The 19,063-nt window shown below is 67.3% G+C and overlaps 1 protein-coding gene across 3 annotated transcripts; it reads left to right on the top strand.

Annotated features, from left to right (window-relative positions):
• The first annotated feature begins 2,643 nt into the window (after positions 1–2,643).
• CORO6 (coronin 6) lies at positions 2,644–18,736 on the top strand. Of its 3 annotated transcripts, none has more exons than XM_054008106.1 (11): positions 2,644–2,792; positions 6,144–6,343; positions 9,451–9,573; positions 11,034–11,163; positions 11,255–11,436; positions 12,206–12,325; positions 14,157–14,261; positions 14,635–14,780; positions 15,096–15,153; positions 16,446–16,676; positions 17,331–18,736. In XM_054008106.1, the coding sequence occupies exons 2-11, from the start codon at positions 6,146–6,148 to the stop codon at positions 17,451–17,453; spliced, it is 1,416 nt and encodes a 471-aa protein (XP_053864081.1). In that variant the 5' UTR covers positions 2,644–2,792; positions 6,144–6,145; the 3' UTR covers positions 17,454–18,736. The 3 variants fall into 3 exon arrangements, with proteins under 3 accessions (XP_053864081.1, XP_053864082.1, XP_053864080.1); XM_054008105.1 differs by lacking the exon at positions 12,206–12,325 and adding an exon at positions 12,882–13,001 and having other exon boundaries at positions 2,646–2,792; XM_054008107.1 differs by lacking the exon at positions 12,206–12,325 and having other exon boundaries at positions 2,645–2,792.
• The last annotated feature ends 327 nt before the right edge of the window (positions 18,737–19,063 follow it).

Here is a 19,063-nt window from a genome sequence, read left to right as displayed (position 1 = left end):
GAGTGGCTGGGCTGAGCTGGCTCCAAACTCAATCCCTTGTGGCCAGAGCGGAGGTGGCAGAGGGGCCGTGGTCAGGACTTTCCCATGGTCCTGTCCTCTCACCTGCTCCCTGAGCACCAGGCTGGCATTGGGGGGATGTTCCTACCTCCCCCAGTGCTGCGCTGACCTTGGGACCTAGGGCCTGCCTGGGCCAGCAAGAGTCAGAGCAGGCTGAAGCCGAGGTGCTGGGCACCACCAGCATTTCTCGGAGCCTAGGCGTCTGCATGGACAATCTGGGACCTGGGTGGGAGACAGAAGGGTGGTTCCCATGGAGCCAGGGTGCTCACGTCCCCGCTGGCCTGTGGGGCACCTCTGTGGTAGCCACCCGCTGCAGGGTCAGCAGAGAGGGCAAAGGGCAGCGTGCACAGATGGGGCCAGGGCAGGCCCAGGCACTGCCTCCACCCCATGGTCCCCTTGCCCCTACCGAGTGGTGGCTCGGGGTCTCTGCCCTCGTCCCTCGAGGGCTGGCACAGCTCCTGAGGTGACCGTGCCCTCCACCAGCAGTGCCGGCCAGGGCCAGGTGCTGGGAGTGGGAGGGTTTGGGGCTGTGCCCGTCCTGTCTCACTCCTACTCACCCAGTCCCCAGGCAGCTCCATTCGGTGCCCTTGTAGGGCCCTTGCCGCTCTTGGAGCCAGGGCATTGCTTCCCTCGTTGGCTGGCCAGAGCCTCTTAATCCCCTGGGGGCGGCTGCAGGCCCTGCAGGGGGCTGGGCCTGCTGTGCTGAGGGTTTGCTGGTGTGCAGGAAACGTTACCAGATCACGCTGCTGACTGCGGCTTTGCTCTTGGGCTGCAGCCAAGCAGAGACCGAGCCCCCGTAGCATCGGGCTCTCCCAGAATGCCTTGTGCTGGTGGCATTTGGCACCGGGGCCCTGGCCAAGGGCTCTGGCTGGGCTGTGTCCAGCAGGGGCTGGCTGCCGCCCGCGGGACCTGAGGCCTGTTCCTTCCACCCCCCAGCCCCTCTGAGCCAGAGTTGTCCTAACGATGACATTGCATTTTCCCGGCAGGTTCAGAGTCCCGGCTCATCTAGGGTGACCAGATAGCAAGTGTGAAAAATCGGGACAGGGGGTGGGGGTAATAAGGGCCTATATAAGAAAAAGACCCAAAAATTGGGACTGTCTCTACAAAATCGGGACATCTGGTCACCCTAGGCTCATCCCCCATAGTGCCCAGCCCAGCGCAGGACAGCACTGCCAGGGGGAGGCCCTAGAAGCAGGCCACCTGGGTTCTGTTCCTGCCTCTGCTGCTTGTCCCTGGGCCCGTCCCGGCTCTGCTCTGAGCCTCCGTTCGCTCCCCACTCTTGGCCTTGTCTGTCTGGGCTTGAGAGTCGCCCGCCTCCTCGGGGGCTCTAGGAGCTGCCCTGGTGGGCTGGCACACGCTGTGCCTGCTACGCGGGCCAGGCCGTGGGCTGGCTGTGATGGTGCACATGCTCTCTGGTGCCTCGCGGGAGGGCTTGGCTGCCGGGGTGGGACCCACACATGAGTTGGCCCATCACAGGTGCTGACAGCCAGTGCCAGGCTGTCCCTCACCCCTCCCTGCGAGGAGCTGCAGCAACCAGCAAAATTCCTACTTTGCAGCTGCTGTGGTCACCCCAACACCGCTGTGTGAAGGGGGGTGTGGCTGCTCCCCATATCCCCCCCCACTCCCAGAGCAATCCCTCCCCTCCCGCTGGGGGTTGGGACACACCCCTGTAGGGTCAAGATGCTGCACCTTCACCTCTGGGTGCTCAGCCGGCTGGAGCCAGCAGGGGACGTGCCAGGCTACGGGACCCCCGCACCGCATGTGCCCTGATGCAGCGGTGCCTGGCGGTTGGAGCAGAGAGGGGGAGACGGGGCTGTGGGGCTTTATCCCTGCCAGCTACTGGCTCCCACGTGACCCTGTCACACTCCCCGTGCCTCAGTTTCCCTATGCGTGATGGGGGCAACGGTGGCCTCTGTGGGGGTGGGAGGGTGAATTCGTTACCGTCCGACGTGCGTGGCCCCTCGTGGCTGCCTGTTGTGGTACCTAGCTGAGAGCTTGCTGTGACCTGTCTGTCCATCCAGCCTCGCACTCTGCGGTGAGCTCCAGCGGTCGGGGGGTCCCGCCAGTCAATGCGGGTGCGGCAGCCCACAAGCCACCACGGCGGCCCATCAGCTGGCTGTACAATGATTGCGCTGGCCCCACTCAGACTAGCGGGGAGCCCAGCAGTTTGCTCTTAGGTTTCTCCAATGGATTGTTTTGGTGACACCCCTACCCTCCGAGCGTGCCCAGCCAGGCAGAAACACCCCCCACTCCTCTGTCTTCCTGAGCCCCTGCTCTAACAGGAGCCTATTCCCCCCCCCCCCCGCCCCATAGCTGCTGGGCGCTGCCAGGCCTGCCTGCCAGAAGGGGAGAGGCCCCTGTGGCACTGCCTAGGTCACTGGGGGGCCAGCCCTTCCCCAGGGGCGGGGGGCAGCTCGGGGGGGGGCAGCCCTTTCCCTGGGGCGGGGGGGCAAGAGGGGGCAGCCCTTTCCCTGGGGTTTGGGGGGCAGCCCTTCCCCAGGGGCGGGGCAGCAGCTGGTGCCCGCCCGCCCCTCCCCCGGCCAGGGGCCCTGCCCCCCCCCCTCCCCGCAGCTGTCGCTCCCCGGCCCGGCTGCACGTGGCTGGCAGCAGCTGCCGCGGGCTGGGCCGGCTGGAGCCGCACGAAGCGTTTCGTCCATTTCCGCCCCGCAGCCCGCGAGCCCGAGACGAGCCGCCCCGGCGGGCCGGGCAAAGCAGCCGAGCTCGCCCCGGAGCAGGTGAGGGGTCCCGGCCCGGCCCGCGCCGCACGGGGCCGGGGATGCTGGGGAGCGGGGGGTGCTGCCAGCCCGTGTCCCGGGCAGCCCGGTGCTGGCTGGGCGGGGGGATCCCGGCTCGCGGGGTCCCCCTGGCCCGGCCCGGCCCGGCCTGGCTGGCAGGGATGTGCCTATATTAGGAAAGTGACCCCGGCTCGTCCTGCCGCCGCGTCTCCTTCTTTAGCTGCTGCAGCGTCCGCGGTGTCACGGGCGGGGGCCGCGGCTCCCTGGGGCGCTGCTGGGGCGGGGGGAGCTCAGGGCCCCTCTCCCGGGGGCAGGCGGGGCTTTGAATTGGGAGCGTGGCACAGAATAACCGACGTGCCCCCCCCCCATCCTGCCCGGGCCCCCCAGCGGGGTGTGCTGGGGATGCCGGGGGGTCTGGGCCTGGCCCCCAGCGGGGTCCGTGCGGGCAGGTGCGGCCCCCAGGGCTGTACTCAGCGGGGAGGAGGAAGGGGGGCTGGGTGCCTGGGGTGACCCCAGAATCCCGCCGCTGCTCTGGGGGGCAAAGCAGAGCCCCCCCGAGTGGCGCCCGCTGGGGGATGCTGCTCAGCTCTGCCCCCCCGTCTTGGTCGGGTGAGGTGCCCCCCGGGGCCGAGGGGGAGGCGGAGCCTGGGGGGGAAGATGGGCTAGATTCCCCCTGGCCCCAGTTCAGCCCAGGCCTCTGGCCACGCTGCTGACAGGAGAACCAATGAACCGCAGCAAGCCAAAGGTTTCAATTCCTGGCCCTGCCACTGGCCTGCTGGGTGACCTTGGGCAAGTCGCATCCCTCCCCTTGCCTCAGTTTCCCCACCTGTGAAGCGGGGTGACGTGGGGCAGCGGGCTGGCACTAGGAGCTCCTAGGCTGCTGGGCGCTTGTGGAAGGCTGTGTTGGTTATCTGCTCTAACGTGGCTCAGCGTCTCTGGGAGGTTTATTCCTCTGGGCATGTAGTGGAGGGGATGGGAAGGGGGCAGGCAGAGAGCCCCAGCGCGGTGACAGGGCAGGGGCTGAGAGCAATGTCCGATTTTATGGCTGCCCCCAGCCCAGGGGTTGGCCTGTTGCACGGATTAGCCTTGGGGGAGAACGCCAGCCCCCCAGGGGTTGCAGCATTCAGAGGGGCAGGTGCCCATAGAGCCTGGCAGCAGATGGCTTCTAGGTTCCCTCCGGGATGGGATGTGGCAAAGCCATGGCAGGCCATGAGGAGGGCTAGGTGGGTGAGCACGCTGGCACGCCAAGACAGGCTCCATGCTCTTAGACTCATGCAGAGAGACCTCCCCTTAGGCTGCCCTTCCCCCACTTTGTACCATCTTCCGCCCCGGCAGTCCCTGTTGTATTTGGTTACGTGGCGGTTGCACCCAGAGCCCGCCTGTGCCAGGTGCTGTACTAACACAGCCCAGACAGCTTACAGGCGAGTGGCCACCTTCCCAGCCCTCTCAGCCCCCCACCATGGGGGCCAATGGCCCCTGTAGGCTACTGCATGTCTCAGCTGCCCCCTGCCCTGCTCTTTGCACGGCTCACCCTCATCACCGCAGTGTCAGAGCGCCGTCCAGCGACAGCACGTGCTTCCTTCGGGGAGAGCTGTGTGAGCAAGGGAGCAGCTTGTTCCTCCCCTCCCCATACAGCCACGCTGCTCCGGGTTTGGGTCAGAGAAGGCCGGTGGGAGCAGGGCCCCTGGGGAGGTTTGGGGTGGCCCTGAGTTCCTGGGGGTCCGGGACTGGCCCCGTGGGATGCTCTGTTTGCTGCCCAGCTGGGCTCTGCTCCGGTGGTAGAAAGTTCCACGGGCCCGAGGGGTGGAGTTATGGAGCTTGATCCCCAGCCCGGAGCCATAGACCCCTCTAGATACCCTGAGTCCAGGCCGCTGAGCGCCTCGAAGACCAGGCCCAAGACTCTGCCCTTGACTCTGTTCTACGGGAGGCCAGCCATAGGCACCGACTTCTACTTTCCCCCACGGGTGCTGCGTCCTGAGGCCCTGCCCCCACTCCACCCCTTCTCCCAGGGCCCCACCCTCGCTCCACTTTTTCCCTCCCCGTCGGTCCCCTTCCCCTCAGCCCCACCCTCACTCCTTTCCCTCCCCAAGGCCCCCGCCTGCTCACTGCTCTCCGCCCTCCCCCAAGTCCAGCTGGTGGGTGCTGAGCACCCACTATTTTGTTTCCTTGGGTGTTCCAGCACCCACAGAATCGGTGCCGATGAGGCCAGCGCAGGGTGCAGGACCATACACTTGCAGCAGCTGGTGTTGCTGAGGAGACGTGCTGCAGCCCGGAGCCACAGGGGCCTTCCAACACCACGGTGCTGCTGATGCTTCCCATCAGGGGGCAGCGTTGGGGCCCCCCCCGGGGAATGGCTGGGGGGGCAGCATTGTCACGGTCACAGTCGCCAGGATGGCAGTGATGCTCCGCAGCTGCACCCACCCAGGCAAGGGGGCCCCCCCTTTCCCTCCCCCATGACCCTGGGCTCTCCGGACCCAGAACTCTTCAGGTGGGAAACCATCTACCCACTGCGCACATGCAGCCACCTCTGAAGGCTAATGTGGTGGCTGTTTAATGCCTGCACAGCAATGCTGCCACCAGTTTGGGGCAGGAAGTGAGGCAAAATCTCTGATCCAACAGGCTGCGGGGCCTGGTGGTAGGGAGTCTGAATGGCATTGCCTGATCAGGGCTGGGGTTTGGCCAGGGCAGTAGGCGCGGGACCATGGGGGCAATGGGCTGACCCAGGGCAGTAGGGATCCAGAACCCCATCGTCCCATGGGGCTGCACCTGCTCTCTGGGCTGGGCTCCACTCTGTCCCAGGAGAGAGGCAGGGTCAGGGGAAGCAGAGTTCCACTAGCCCCAGGAGGGATGCTCCCGCCCTGCTCCCTTCTGCCTGGCTCCCCAGTGTCTCTCTCAGCTCCAGGTGTTGCCTCTGTGGAGGGGCGCTTGCTCGCAGAGCTCCTGCTGCAGCTGGGATAGGGGGCTGGCACTTTGGGAACTCCCCAGTCCTGCCCTGCTGCGGGCTGCCTCCCAGCACCTGCTCTGCGGGGTGTCCCCCGCCATGGGGCACAGACGCCAAGCAGCCCCTTCACCCCGCTCACTTGCTGTCTCCAGCCAGATCCTCTGAGCTGCCTGGGGAGGAGAGAGGCTGGAATCCACGTTCAGAGAGCGCTCCTTCATGGACTCCAAACCAGCTCCCCAGCTAGTCCGGCCCTGGGCTCCCCCACAGCTCTGCCGGGTGGGCGCTCGCAGGGGCCTGCTGTGTCCTGGTGACTAGAGGCAGGTGGATGGCTGGGGAGGCCAGGCAGGGCGGGGACTGGGCTGACGGTACTGGGGGCCTGCTCCCTCGCTGACCTCCCCATCTCCCGCCAGCCATGAGCCGCAGGGTGGTGCGCCAGAGTAAGTTCCGGCACGTCTTCGGGCAGCCGGTGAAGGCCGACCAGATGTACGAGGACATCCGGGTGTCCAAGGTGACGTGGGACAGCTCCTTCTGCGCCGTCAACCCCAAGTTCGTGGCCATCATCGTGGAGTCCGGCGGCGGAGGGGCCTTCATGGTGCTGCCCTTGGCCAAGGTGAGTGAGTGGCTGGTGTGGGCAGGCCAGGAGGAGGAGGGAGCCTGGGGGCGGGTTAACCCTCCGGCTCGCGGGGCTCCCCGCAGTCGGGCGCTGGTGGAGATGGTTGGGTGCTGTATAGTGCTCCGGACTGCTGGGGGGAGGGGACGGCAGCCACCAGGGCCCATGGGGGGCAGGCCGTGGGGCGGGGCGTGTTTCTGTGTGAAGCCCCAGCCGGCATGGTGGCCCCTGGCTGGCAGAGCCAAGCAGGAGCAACAGGGCAAGGAGAAGGGAGCGGTGAGTTCCCTGAAGCAGCACTGGGCCATGGCCCCCTCTGCGTTGGCAGCCGGGCTCGGCCGCGTGTGAGCCCAGCTGGCCTGGCTGGGGATGGTGCCGGGTTGGGGGGGGCATCTGCCAGCCCCTCCCCCCAGTCCGGCACGCAGGAGCAGCTGCCCGGCCTTGCCAGGCCTTTGTTGCAGTCTCGGGCCTGGAGCTGGGAGAGTCCTAGCGTGTTGCCATGGTAACGGGGCTGGGTTGGTCTGAATTCCCATCGCGGGCTGCCCGGTTCTCGGGCTCCTGCCGGGCAGGCCATCCCTGCCCCGGCCTCTCCTGAGCGCAGACATGGGGGCAGCCGGCCGGGCACAGGCAGCACTTTGTGATGCCCGGCCCCTGGGGCTGTGGGGCCATGGCCAGGAGCACAAAGCCCAGCTCCCGGCTCCTCACAGCAGCCCCACGCTGCCAAGAGCTGCCAGCCCCAGGACTGGGCCAGGTTGATGTGCTGTGTTTGGGGCTGGTTAGGGGCCCGCGGCAGAGCCCGGCTGTGGGGTTTTCCCTACGCGGGGCGTGGGTGGGTTCTACCCTCGCCCCTCTGGCACGAGCTCGCAGGTGAAGGGGCGTTAGCAGCCGGGCTCCCGGCTCCTCTGGTGCTGGGTCAGCCTGGCCACGCTGGCCAAGTGGGGTTTATTAGCAAGGGAACTGCCCGCCTCCCCACAGCGCATGGGGCAGCTCTCAAGGAGCCAGCGGGCAGCAGCTGCCATGCTGTGGGGCGCCTGCAGGCTCCCTCCCGGAGCACGGTGCCCTTTCCCAGCCAGCCACTCTGAACTCCCTCGTGTCCGCTGGTGGGCTTGGGCTCCGCACCTCTGGCTACAGCCTCGGCCGTTGGAGAGTGACTGGCCCTGGCAGGGCATGCTGCCCCGGGGGTGTGACCGGCGCTGGGGCAGGTAGCGGCAGGAGGGCTGGGCGGCTGGCACCCAGCACCAGGGGCTGCTGAGGGAATGAATTGGCCCTGGGGACTGGCTTGTTTTGCAGCTGCAGAGAGAGGTGTGTGTGACCTGCCCTGGGGGGTGGGGGGTGCCTCCGGGCCCAGGGTCGGGCAGCTCCATGGCTCTTGTAGCCAGCCCCCATCCAGGCACCATGAGCGAGCAGACAGGAGCTGCCGGTGAGACAAGAGGACTGGGGAGGTGCATCCTGTGCTGCCTTCCTCCTGGGGGGCCCGGGGGAGCAGGCCGGAAGCCTGGCTGGGAGATAGGAGGAGGAGCAGAGAGGGTGGGGCAGGATTTTGGGTCACCCCCCCCCCCCCCCGGCTCCTGCTAGCCCTCGAGCAATGCCGGAGGCAGCCAGACTGCAGCAGGGCCTGTCAGTGGGGTAGGTGGATGGGCTATTGCTGGGAGTGGGCATTGGGCTAAGCAGTGGGGCTATAGAACAGGGCCTGATCCTGCCCTGGCCCTGAGCGCGGGGGTCTGTCCCAGAAGTTCTGGGATGTTTTACTCTGGTAAGATCATTGTCCTGCTCCTGCTGCCCCCCACCTCCCCGGGCTACAAGCCTTTCTCAGCTCCAGCTATTATCCTCTCTGCCGTATTCACTCCGTCCTGTCTGGTCCACAGCACTACCGCGTCCACCTGCCCATCTCCTGCCTCCGGGCCCACTCCCCTCCGCCCCCTCCCGTGCTCATCAGCCTTTCTGGGCCTTGGGGAGTCCATTTACCAGCACCTACGGGTTGTGACCTTGACCTGGCTGCCCCCCACCCACACTGGGCTGCCCGTGGCCAGGCGGACTCCGGGCAGAGATGGATTGGAGCAGTTGTCCGGCGCGGGGAGGCTGTGCTCACAATAACATGTGACTCATACTGGGAACAATCGAGGGGACAGCAGGAAACCACGGGGTCACTGTTTCCACAGCTCGAGTTTCCAGCTGGACAGCGCTGCCCTGGTGTGTGCAGCTCGCTGGCCTGGGGAGGGGCACAGGAAGGGGCAGGCAGATCAGAGGCTGCTTGTGGGGGGCTCCTTCCTAAGGCCTAGCGAGGGGACAGGACTGTCCCACAGTCACATGGCGAGTCAGTGCCAGAGCTGGGCTTAGAACCCAGGAGTCCTGAGTCCAAGCCCCCGCCCGCTTGGAAGGAGGCGTGGCCTGCTGGGGACTGTCAGTCCAGACTCCTGGGTTCCATTCCCCGCTCTGCTACTGACTCACTGCAGGGCCTTGGGGAAGACTCGTCCCCTACCTTGTGCCTCGGTTTTCCATCTGTGCAGTGCGGGTAATACTGCTTCGAGCAGCGCGCTCAGATCTACGGGCTGAGAAGGAGCTGCGGCCAGGCTCTGAGTGACAAACCTGGGCCTGCCCTGTGGGAGCCGGGTGCCCCCTGTCTGCCAGGGGACGAGGGTGTTGGGGGTCAGTGAGTGTATAGGAGATGCTGGGGGAGGGCGACTCAAGCTGCGGGGCCCAGCCAGGCCCTAGCCCTTCTGCTGAGGGTGCAATTAGTGCTGAGGACGCTAGTCGTGTGGGGACGTGGGCACCTGTCCCACTAGGATCTGTGCTGACACCCCCCAGCTCAGTCACTGGAGTCCCCCTCCCCTCGACGAGTCCCGGAGCTGGGCCCAGGGCACGGTGAGAGGGGCCAACGTACTGCAGCTGGTAGCCTGGCTAGGGGAGGAGGCTGTGCTCCGCCCAGCTCCCTCTGCCCAGCGCTGGCTGCCCATGGACGTGGCCCCAGTACCGGCAGTTGTGGGGCCGGGCAGCTCGGTGCCCCTTGCGGGCAGGGCAGAGCACGATGGGGCACTGGCTGTGGGGCAGGGGTGAGAGGCACAGGGCGCTGTCAGCTGGCCCCTGCTCACTGCCCTGCCTGTGTGTTCCAGACAGGGCGTGTGGATAAGAACCATCCCCTGGTGACCGGGCACACGGCGCCCGTGCTGGACATCGACTGGTGCCCTCACAACGACAACGTCATTGCCAGCGCCTCCGAGGACACCACGGTCATGGTATGGGGGCCGGGCCGGGGGCTGAGCTCAGGGCCTCTCACGGGGCGGGGGGGTTCCGGGGGCATGGGGAGCATGGGCTGGGGGGACAGTACTGGAGGGGAGGGTGCTGTGGGGGGGAAGGGGTGGGCATGCTTTGGGGGTGACAAGGTCAGTTTTGGGGGCTGAGGGTGTTGCGGGGGGTGAATGCATTGGAGAGGTGCTGCAGGAATGTGCATGTGAGGCTGCTGCAGTGGGGGCCAGGTGGCTGGGGGACTGCAGCAAGGGGGGTTGGGGGGCTGCAGCAGGGGCCAGGTGGCTTGGGGGGGCTGCAGCAAGGGGGGTTGGGGGGCTGCAGCAGGGGCCAGGTGGCTGGGGGGGGGCTGCAGCAAGGGGGGTTGGGGGGCTGCAGCAGGGGCCAGGTGGCTGTGGGGGGGGCTGCAGCAAGGGGGGCTGCAGTGGGGGCCAGGTGGCTGGGGGGGGCTGCAGCAAGGGGGGTTGGGGGGCTGCAGCGGGGGCCAGGCGGCTGGGGGGGGCTGCAGCAAGGGAGGTTGGGGGGCTGCAGCGGAGGCCAGGCGGCTGGGGGGGGCTGCAGCAGGGGCCAGGTGGCTGGGGGGGGGCTGCAGCAAGGGGGGTTGGGGGGCTGCAGCAAGGGGGGCTGCAGTGGGGGCAAAGTGGCTGGGGGGCAGTGCTCTGGCTCAGTGCTGTTCCTTTTGCAATCACTGGAAGTGTGGGGGCTATTTTTAGCCGGGTGGCACGTGCTGGTGCTGGTGCCTGCCGGTGTGGGTGACGCAGCGCTCACTGCCTGACTCAGCACCTAAGAATAGCCGCATGGGAGGTAGTGCTGGGGCAGGGGGAAGATCTGGAGGGGGGGCCTGTGGCTCCCCCTTGTCGCTAGCAGGCGGCCACAGGAGCGGCAGAAGCGCTCCCAGTGCAGCCGGCTGCTCCCGGGGGGGTGGGGGGCAGCCGGAAATAGGAGACCCAGGGGCTGGGCAGACGGCGTCAACTCCTCAGACAGGCCAGGCTGAGGTCCAGCCCTCCTCACCCCAACACCCCAGGGCAATGCTAGCGAAGGGAGTGTGTAGCAAGGCCGGTCCCTGGGTTCCTTCCCCATGTGCTCCCATTCCCTTTCACAGCGAGCGCTGCCCGCTGGGCTCTTGGGGCACTCCCTGCCGAGGGGGGGCAGGTAGTGGGGGGCCCAGGCCATGTCTTTGGGGACACTGAGTGCCCTCTCTGCCTGGGGCTCAGGCATGGGTCCCTCTCTCCACAGCTGCCCGGGACAGGGTGACGTGCCAGAGGATTAAGGGAGAAGTAAATTGGCTCTGGGGCTCTTAGCCACTTACAGCTCCTGAGCCCATAAATGTCCCAGAGCCGTCAGCCCCCACAGGCCCCTGGATGTGCCCCCCCCCCCCCCCGCACTAGCATCTGGCTCTGACCCCCTGGAGAGGACAGCCTCACCGCCGCTCGCTCTCCCTGCTCCCCAGGTCTGGCAGATCCCCGACTACGTGCCCACGCGGAACATCACGGAGCCCATCGTCACCCTGGAGGGGCACTCCAAGAGAGTGGGCATCATCACATGGCACCCCACGGCTCGGAATGTGCTGCTCAGCGCAGGTAAGGCCCCCAGGCCGGGCGCCAGGGTCCCCGGGCTGCGCCCTCGGGCTGGGCGCAGCCCCCGAGTGACGCCCATCCCGCCCATCCCCAGGCGGAGACAACCTGCTGATCCTGTGGAACGTGGGCACGGGCGAGATGCTGCTGACCCTGGACAACATGCACAGCGACCTCATCTACAACGTGTGCTGGAACCGCACCGGCAGCCTGCTCGTCACCACCTGCAAGGACAAGCACGTGCGCGTCATCGACCCCCGCAAGCAGCAGGTGGTGGCGGTGAGTCCGTAGCACCTCCAGCATCGGGCCAGCCCTTGCACGCTGCTGCTGGGAGAAATCCCGTGCCCATGGAGCGCATGCACTGCCCCCTGCTGTAAGCAACCTGTGCCTCTCCCCTCCTTGCCCACCTTGGGAGATGGAGCCCCATTTTCCTTTCTGTTGGAAACTCGGGCCCTCCTTTGGGAGCTGGAGCCGGGCTGCTGTCATGGTGTCTCCAAACCAAGGTGCCGGGCTAGTCTCTGAGCACCCCAGGGGAGCATGGCTGTGCAGTGCGGTTACCCCATGTCCCACAGCTCCCTCCCTCCCTCGGCGCTGAGAGCTAACGCCCAGCTGTTCCCGCCAGTAACTGTGCATGTCACTAGCTCTGCATGATCGCACCCGGGGCCTGCACAGCCGGAGCACCGTCCCCCAGCCCCATGGCCTAGGGCATCTTGGACTGGCTGCTCTCGGGGCTCAAGAGCAGGGGACCAGCTCCTGGCCGATGACTAGTTGGGGGCAGGATGGATGCCCAGAGGCAGAGCATGGGGCAGGACCAGGGTGGCGAAGCTCACCCTGCCACTTCCTGGTCTGTGCCCTCTGTGGGGATTAGAGCCCATCCAGCCCTGCACTGCCCAACTCACGGCTGGGGTTTGCTGAGTGTCTGCTCCTTTGGGGCTGCAGGGGCGGGGGGAGGGCCGTGCCATGCTGCCTGTGTGCGGGGGCTCACCTCGGACTAACAGCTTGGTGTGTGTCTGTGTTTTGGTTTTAACCCTCTAACCGCCGGCGACAGGAGAAAGTCAAGCCGCATGAAGGCGCCCGCCCCATCAGAGCCATCTTCATGGCTGATGGCAAGATCTTCACCACGGGCTTCAGCAAGATGAGTGAGCGGCAGCTGGCGCTCTGGGACCTGGTAGGAGAAGGCGATTGCTCAGCGCCCCAGGCCTTGCCAGCGTCTCTTGTCTAGCACACCCGGCGGGGCGGCGAGCTGGTGCTCTGCCAGCGCGTCTGCGTGGGGGGGACAGTCGGCGTGGAGCCTGGGACCCGTTGCTCAGCGTGACAGAGAGGCCTTGGCTGGTGTGAACAGAAAATGCCCCAAGCTCCCCTGGGGGGCTCCCCAGCCCGTTAGAAACTGCAGCCCACTCCGGGCCTTCGCCCCATTTCTGCAGGGACAGCCCCAGACGCTGCGCTGCTGGGGAGGGCTAGAATGAGACGGGGTGGTCAGAGGACTCCGGACTCCTGGGTTCTATTTCTGTGGCCTGGGCCGACTCCTTTCCCAGCTCTGCTACAGCGTACCCTAGTGGCTGGGGTAAGGACACCGAACTCTGCACCGCAGCCTGCCTCTGGTCTCGCTGGGCGTGGGCTCCCCATGCGCCACGCCCCCGTGCTCCGGGCCCTTGGCAGCAGGGGTAGGGGCAGGGCTGCGGAGCTCCGCCCGCCCCCGGTAACACGCTGCCTGTCTTCCCCAGGAGAGGTTTGCCCCCCACGAAGGAATGAGGCCCATGCGGGCCGTCTTCACGCGGGAAGGACACATCTTTACCACGGGCTTTACCCGCATGAGCCAGCGGGAGCTGGGCTTGTGGGACCCGGTAACACCACTGCATGGGGTGCTCGTCCGGGAGTTGGGCATCATCACTCCACACGCACATGCCCTGTCCTGCCCTGCTGCCCTGTGGGCAGGGCCTGCACCCCATGAGCAGCTGGCCTCTGCGGGTAGGGCAGAAGGGGGCTAGTCATTAACCCTGTGAGTGCCACACCTGGGACGCAGCGTGGGCACAGCTCACAGCCTGCCACGGGTAAGGTCCCTGCATCCTCCCGTCAGCACATGCCGGGCAGCACAGCGGGGTTCCTGGGGGAGGGGCTGGCTCCCCCAGTCCCAACCCCACACTGAGCCCTCCCGGCAGATTGGTTTCAGCAGCTGGCGGTTCTCTAGCCAGCCCAGCTCCTTCGAAGGGCCAGGGGTCAGAGCTGTGGGGTGGGGGACGCAAACCCGAGGGCCTTGGGAAGCAGCAAGGGGGCTGCTCTGAGTGCCAGGGGGCCTGAGGATGCCCGTCGGACTGTGTCCCTTCGGAGCAGGGCACTTTGCCCCAAGTCACGGGCGTGGCGGGGGCAGAGCTGTCCCATCAGGATGATGCCAAGTTCCCAGGGCTTGGAGTGATGTGAATTTGCATGGGATGGGGTGGGGGAGACAGTGGAGGGGGCTAGAACTGCAATGCATGCTGGGAGTGTGGGGGCACAACTGTCCAGGTGCGGGCTGGGGGGCAGATGTTCCTGGGACGGAGGAGCTCACCCTGCCTGGGGGTGGGGTGGGTGAGCAGAGGCAGCTTGGTCAGGCCGGGAGTCAGGGGGCACAGATGCTCTGGGGTGGGGAGGGAGGGCAGGGCCTGTCCTGTGAGGCACTGGGCATGCTCACAGTCAGCCCGGGCAGCCCCTGCTGCTGTGTGGGGGGCACCAGGACATAGCTCTGTGGGGCAGGGCTGAGCCTGGCCGAGGGGCAGGAGGGTGAATACCAGAGGCAGGCCAGGGAGGGCAGAGCGGGTTGGCCCCACTGGCCGCCCTCGTACATGGCTGGGGGCAGATGAAGGGAGAACCGGGCCAGCCGCCAAGCGCCAGAGCTGTCCCTTGCTTGGTGCCAGGGGCCCGAAGGGGCTGGGCCTGGGTCACTAACGTGTGTGTGTGTGTGTGTGGCTAACCAGCTCGGGCCGCCCTGCCGCCCCTCACCTGCGCTCCCTCCTCCCCCGCAGGAGAACTTTGAGGAGCCAATTGCACTGCAGGAGATGGACACCAGCAATGGGGTGCTGCTCCCCTTCTACGACCCTGACTCCAGTATCGTCTACCTGTGCGGCAAGGTAACGTTGCACCAGCCGGCCCAGAGGGCACCCTGGGCCCTGACAGCCCGGTGCCCAGAGTGGCTGGGGGTTGGGGGCAGGATTCCGGTGGCCGGGGGTTGGGGGCGGGCTCCTGGTGCCTGGAGTGGCCGGGGGGTTGGAGGCGGGCTCCCGGTGCCCGGAGTGGCTGGGGGGTTGGGAGCGGGCTCCCAGTGGCCAGAGTGGCTGGGGGGTTGGGGGCGGGTACCCTGGGCAGATCCCGCACCCGGTACCCTGCCAGCATGCAGGGCATTACCCCTCCCTGGCTCCATCGGGTCCCTTTTCCTCCCCATGGGCTGTGGGGAGTAGCGGTGCCCTGCGGGATGCTGATGCCCCTGCCTGTGCCCACCCACAGGGCGACAGCAGCATCCGCTACTTCGAGATCACAGCCGAGGCGCCCTACGTGCACTACCTGAGCACCTATAGCAGCAAGGAGCCGCAGCGCGGCATGGGCTTCATGCCAAAGCGGGGTCTGGACGTCAGCAAGTGTGAGATTGCCAGGTGAGGGGCGGGGCGGGCACGGCTCACGCTAACCCCCCTGGTATGTGGGGCTGCCAGGGGCCCAGACACCCCTGGAGCTACTGCCCCACAAGTCCTCGAATCCCTCCCCCGGGCCCATGGTAGCTCCTGGAGGCCCTCAGCCCCTGTCAGTTCTAAGCCCTGGGGGTGTCTCCATGCCCTGCCCATAACCCCGAGGGGCCCTGCTGGCAGGGTGGGGACTGGGCATGGCACAGACTTGAGGGACTGGGGGCTGGGCCATGGGAAAGTCGGGGGGGCTCCAGGCCAGGCCCGTAACCACATGCCCCATTTATCCAGGTTCTTCAAGCTGCATGAGCGGAAGTGCGAGCCCATCGTCATGACAGTGCCGCGGAAAGTGAGTCCTGGGAGAACCCCCTGGCCCCAGCCCCTGCTTCCCTGGGGGCTGCGCCCTGGTGGCCGGGGCTCCCGGGACATGGGGCTCCTGGAGCCCTGGACTGGGGGAGGGGGAAGGTAGAGGGGCCTAGGCTGTGGGGGGGGTAGATGGAGCGCAGGGAGGGGCAGGGTAGACGTGGCGCTAGGCTATGGGGAGGGGCGAGGTAGACAGGGAGCTAGGCTATGGGGCACAGGGAGGGGCGGGGTCGACGGGGCGCTACGCTGGGGGCGGGGTCAATGAGGCGCGGGAGAGGCAGGGTAGATGGGGCGCTAGGCTGTGGGGCGGGGTTGATGGGGCACAGGGAGGGGCAGGGTTGATGTGGCGCTAGGTTGTGGGGCAGGGTCGATGGGGCCCGGGGAAGGGCAGCGTAGACGGGACACTAGGCTATGGGGTGGGGTCGATGGGGCGCTAGGCTATGGGGCACAGGAAGGGGCAGGGTAGACGGGGCACTAGGCTGTGGGGCATAGGGACGGGCGGGGTAAGCAGAGCGCTAGGCTATGGGGCGGGGTCGATGGGGCGCGGGAGAGGTGGGGTAGATGCGGTGCTAGGCTATGGGGCACAGGGAGGGGCAGGGTAGACGGGGCACTAGGCTATGGGGCGGGGTCGATGGGGCACAGGAGGGGCAGGGTAGATGGGACACTAGGCTATGGGGCGGGGTCGACGGGGCGCGGGAGGGGCAGGGTAGACGGGGCATAGGCTATGGGGCACAGGGAGGGGTGGGGTAAGCAGAGCGCTAGGCTATGGGGTGGGGTTGACGGGGCGCTAGGCTATGGGGCGCGGGAAGGGGCAGGGTAGACGGGGCGCTAGGCTATGGGGCGGGGTCGACGGGGCGAGGGAGGGGCAGGGTAGACGGGGCATAGGCTATGGGGCACAGGGAGGGGTGGGGTAAGCAGAGCGCTAGGCTATGGGGTGGGGTTGACGGGGTGCTAGGCTATGGGGCGCGGGAAGGGGCAGGGTAGACGGGGCGCTAGGCTATGGGGCGGGGTCGACGGGGCGAGGGAGGGGCAGGGTAGACGGGGCATAGGCTATGGGGCACAGGGAGGGGTGGGGTAAGCAGAGCGCTAGGCTATGGGACGGGGTCGATGGGGCGAGGGAGGGGCAGGGTAGACGGGGCATAGGCTATGGGGCACAGGGAGGGGTGGGGTAAGCAGAGCGCTAGGCTATGGGACGGGGTCGATGGGGCGCGGGGAGGCAGCCCAAGGCCTGGGCGCTCCGTGCCGCAGCCCCTCACCGGGCCCCTCGGCTCCCCGCAGTCAGACCTGTTCCAGGACGACCTGTACCCCGACACGCCCGGCCCCGAGCCGGCTCTGGAGGCGGCCGAGTGGCTGGCGGGGCAGGACGCGGAGCCCGTCCTCGTCTCGCTGCGGGACGGCTATGTGCCCGTCAAGAACCGCGAGCTCAAGGTCACCAGGAAGAACATCCTGGACAACAAACCTCCCGTGGGGCCGCGCCGCAGCCACTCCACGTGTGATGCCAATTTCTCGGTGAGTGCCCAGGCGCCCCCGCCTTAGGGCTTGCCAAGCAGCCACCAGGCTCACCCGGTCCCCCAGCCGCCAGCCTTCCCCAGGGGACGGTTCTTTCTGACCCCTCTTGGCAGGGGTGGGAGGGGCAGGGCAGGCCTGTCCCCGGGCCCTTGCGCTCTGCTGCTGCTGAGCCAGGCACAGTAGGACAGCTCGGGGCCTTGGCTTCCTGCTAGTATCTGAACCCCACAGGTGGATAAGAGTCCCCTATAGCTGCTGGCTGGTGGAGTCCCTGCTGAAGGCTGGAGCTCAGGTTCCTGCCCCGCCAGGGCCCAAGCGGGGCAATTGCACCCCAGCTGGTGCAGGGCCAGGAGCGTCTCTTCTGCGCTGCGTGGGATGCGAAGGGCAGGGGTTTCTTTAGCCTGCTGACAGCCCCTCTGGGCCCCTCCCTGCCGGAGTGGGGAGCCAAGGGGGCCCTGCCATGGGTCTGGCAGCTCCTCTTGGGGCTCGGGCGGCTCCAGAGTCCTGTGGAAGGGGCTGCGCTGCCCACTTGCACAGCTCAGCTTAGGATGAGACCGTGGTAACTGGCTGGGGGTGGGAGAAAAGGACCAGGGTCCCCCCACAAATCCCGTCAGGCAGCCCCACCTCTGACCCTTGCCCCCGCTCGCCCCCTTGCAGCGGCCCAGCCTGGAGGATCTGCTGGAGGAGATCCGATCCCTGCGACAGACCGTCCAAGCGCAGGAGAAGCGCATCTCTGACCTGGAGAACAAACTCTGCAAATTCACCAACGGCACGGCCTAGCGGCCCCCACGCCACCACTCCCGGCGGATTGAAAGGATTAAATCCAACCCCCCAGGGGAGGAGCTGGGAGACGTGTTTTTGACCCTGGCCCCGGAGCTGCGGGCAGACCTCAGCCCGACGCCATGGGCAGTCTGCAGAGGTGGATTGCTCGGCTCTAGGGGCTGCTCCCTGGGGCCTTGCTGGCGAGAGACACCGACCCCCGTCTCCATCCCCGCCCTGGGGCTGAGTGTGGGGAAGCCTCCTGCTGGGCTGGGGCTGGGGTGGGGATGGGGGGCAGAGGGGAGGGACCCCATGCTGCGGGGAGGGGGAGGTATTTGTTTGGAAGGTTCCTGGCTGCCCGCCTTGAGCTGCTGCTGTCTCTGCCCCGTCCCCAGCCAGGTCCAGGTGATGGCAGTGGGTGGTTACGTGGGTCAGAGAGATGGGGGTCTGTGGCTAGCACAGCAGAGCCCAGCCTTCTGAGGCAACGTATTTATGGGCAAACCCTCATCCCTTGCACTGTGGGGGCTTGCTGGGCCCTGCCTGCCCCTCCTCCGCCAGGCCCCCTGCCTGTCCGGCCCCCTGCCTGCTGCCTGGCCCTCCCCGGCCAGGCCCCCATCCCCTCGGCCCCCTGCCCTGCCCTCTTCTGCCTGGTCCTCCACCCCCAGGCCCTGGGCCCCCTGGCATTGATTGTCCTGGGGAGCTGGTCGGTAGCCCAGAGGCCTGTTTGCGGTGAGCCCCCATCTTCCCACTCGGCCCCACTGCCCGGGCCGTGTGCAGGGGGGACTCACGCCAGGCCATGGGCACCGCGTGGGACAGGAGCCCAGGCTGGGCGAGGGCTATGTCCAGGCAGTTGGCATGAGGGCCCTGAGGAAGGGCTGGGAGCCCTGGCAGCCAGCCCCTCCCAGCGCACACTGAATGGTTGGGGTGCCAGGCCAAGGCTGGGCTCTTGAGAGGGCATCGCTCAGGCCTGCTTCCCCCCCCCCCCCCAGCCATGGACAGGCAGGCACTGAGCTGGGAGCCCTCAAAGCAGAAGGGGCAGAAAGCCCCCCCAGCCCAGCCTGCCCCATCCATGCAGGGCACCTGGGGGGCTGCACTCTGCCCAGCCCTGCCAGTGATGTGTGTGGGGGTCAGCCCGGGTGCCCCTGAGCAGCAGCCTGGCCTGGGGACTCCGCTCTCCCCGCAGCCGGGGCAGGCCTGCTACAGAACCAGGCTTGTGGTGGTGCTGGGGGCTGGGTGTCGCCTGCAGGTTCCTGGCCCCCTGGTGTTGTACCCGTCCCTGAGCAATAAACGGCTGCATTCTCCGACCCTGGTGTGGGGGGTGTGAGCATTGGGGGGGGGGTGACCCCAGCACCGTGCCAATCACCCCACCAACACTGAGCCCTGCTCTGTGTGCCCAGCTGGCTACTGGGGGACTCCCGGGGCAGGATCTAGTCCAGCACCCCCCAGCTGCCTGCAGTGGGGAGATGGCTGCCCAGACAGGGACATGCATGCAGCTAGCCCCCTGGATGTCCCCACCCCAGCTCACGGGCCGCCCCTGGAGCCCAGCAGTGTTGTGCTGTAACCACTAGCCCGCACAACCTCTCGGCTAGTGAGCAGGAGGCGCAGACCATGCTCCCCACGCTCCCCCTCCA

Source organism: Malaclemys terrapin, chromosome 18 (assembly GCF_027887155.1).
Source record: "Malaclemys terrapin pileata isolate rMalTer1 chromosome 18, rMalTer1.hap1, whole genome shotgun sequence".
Classification (NCBI taxonomy): domain Eukaryota; kingdom Metazoa; phylum Chordata; order Testudines; family Emydidae; genus Malaclemys; species Malaclemys terrapin.
The sequence above is the reverse complement of the archived record's forward strand: the minus strand, read 5'-3'. Positions and strand labels throughout refer to the sequence as shown.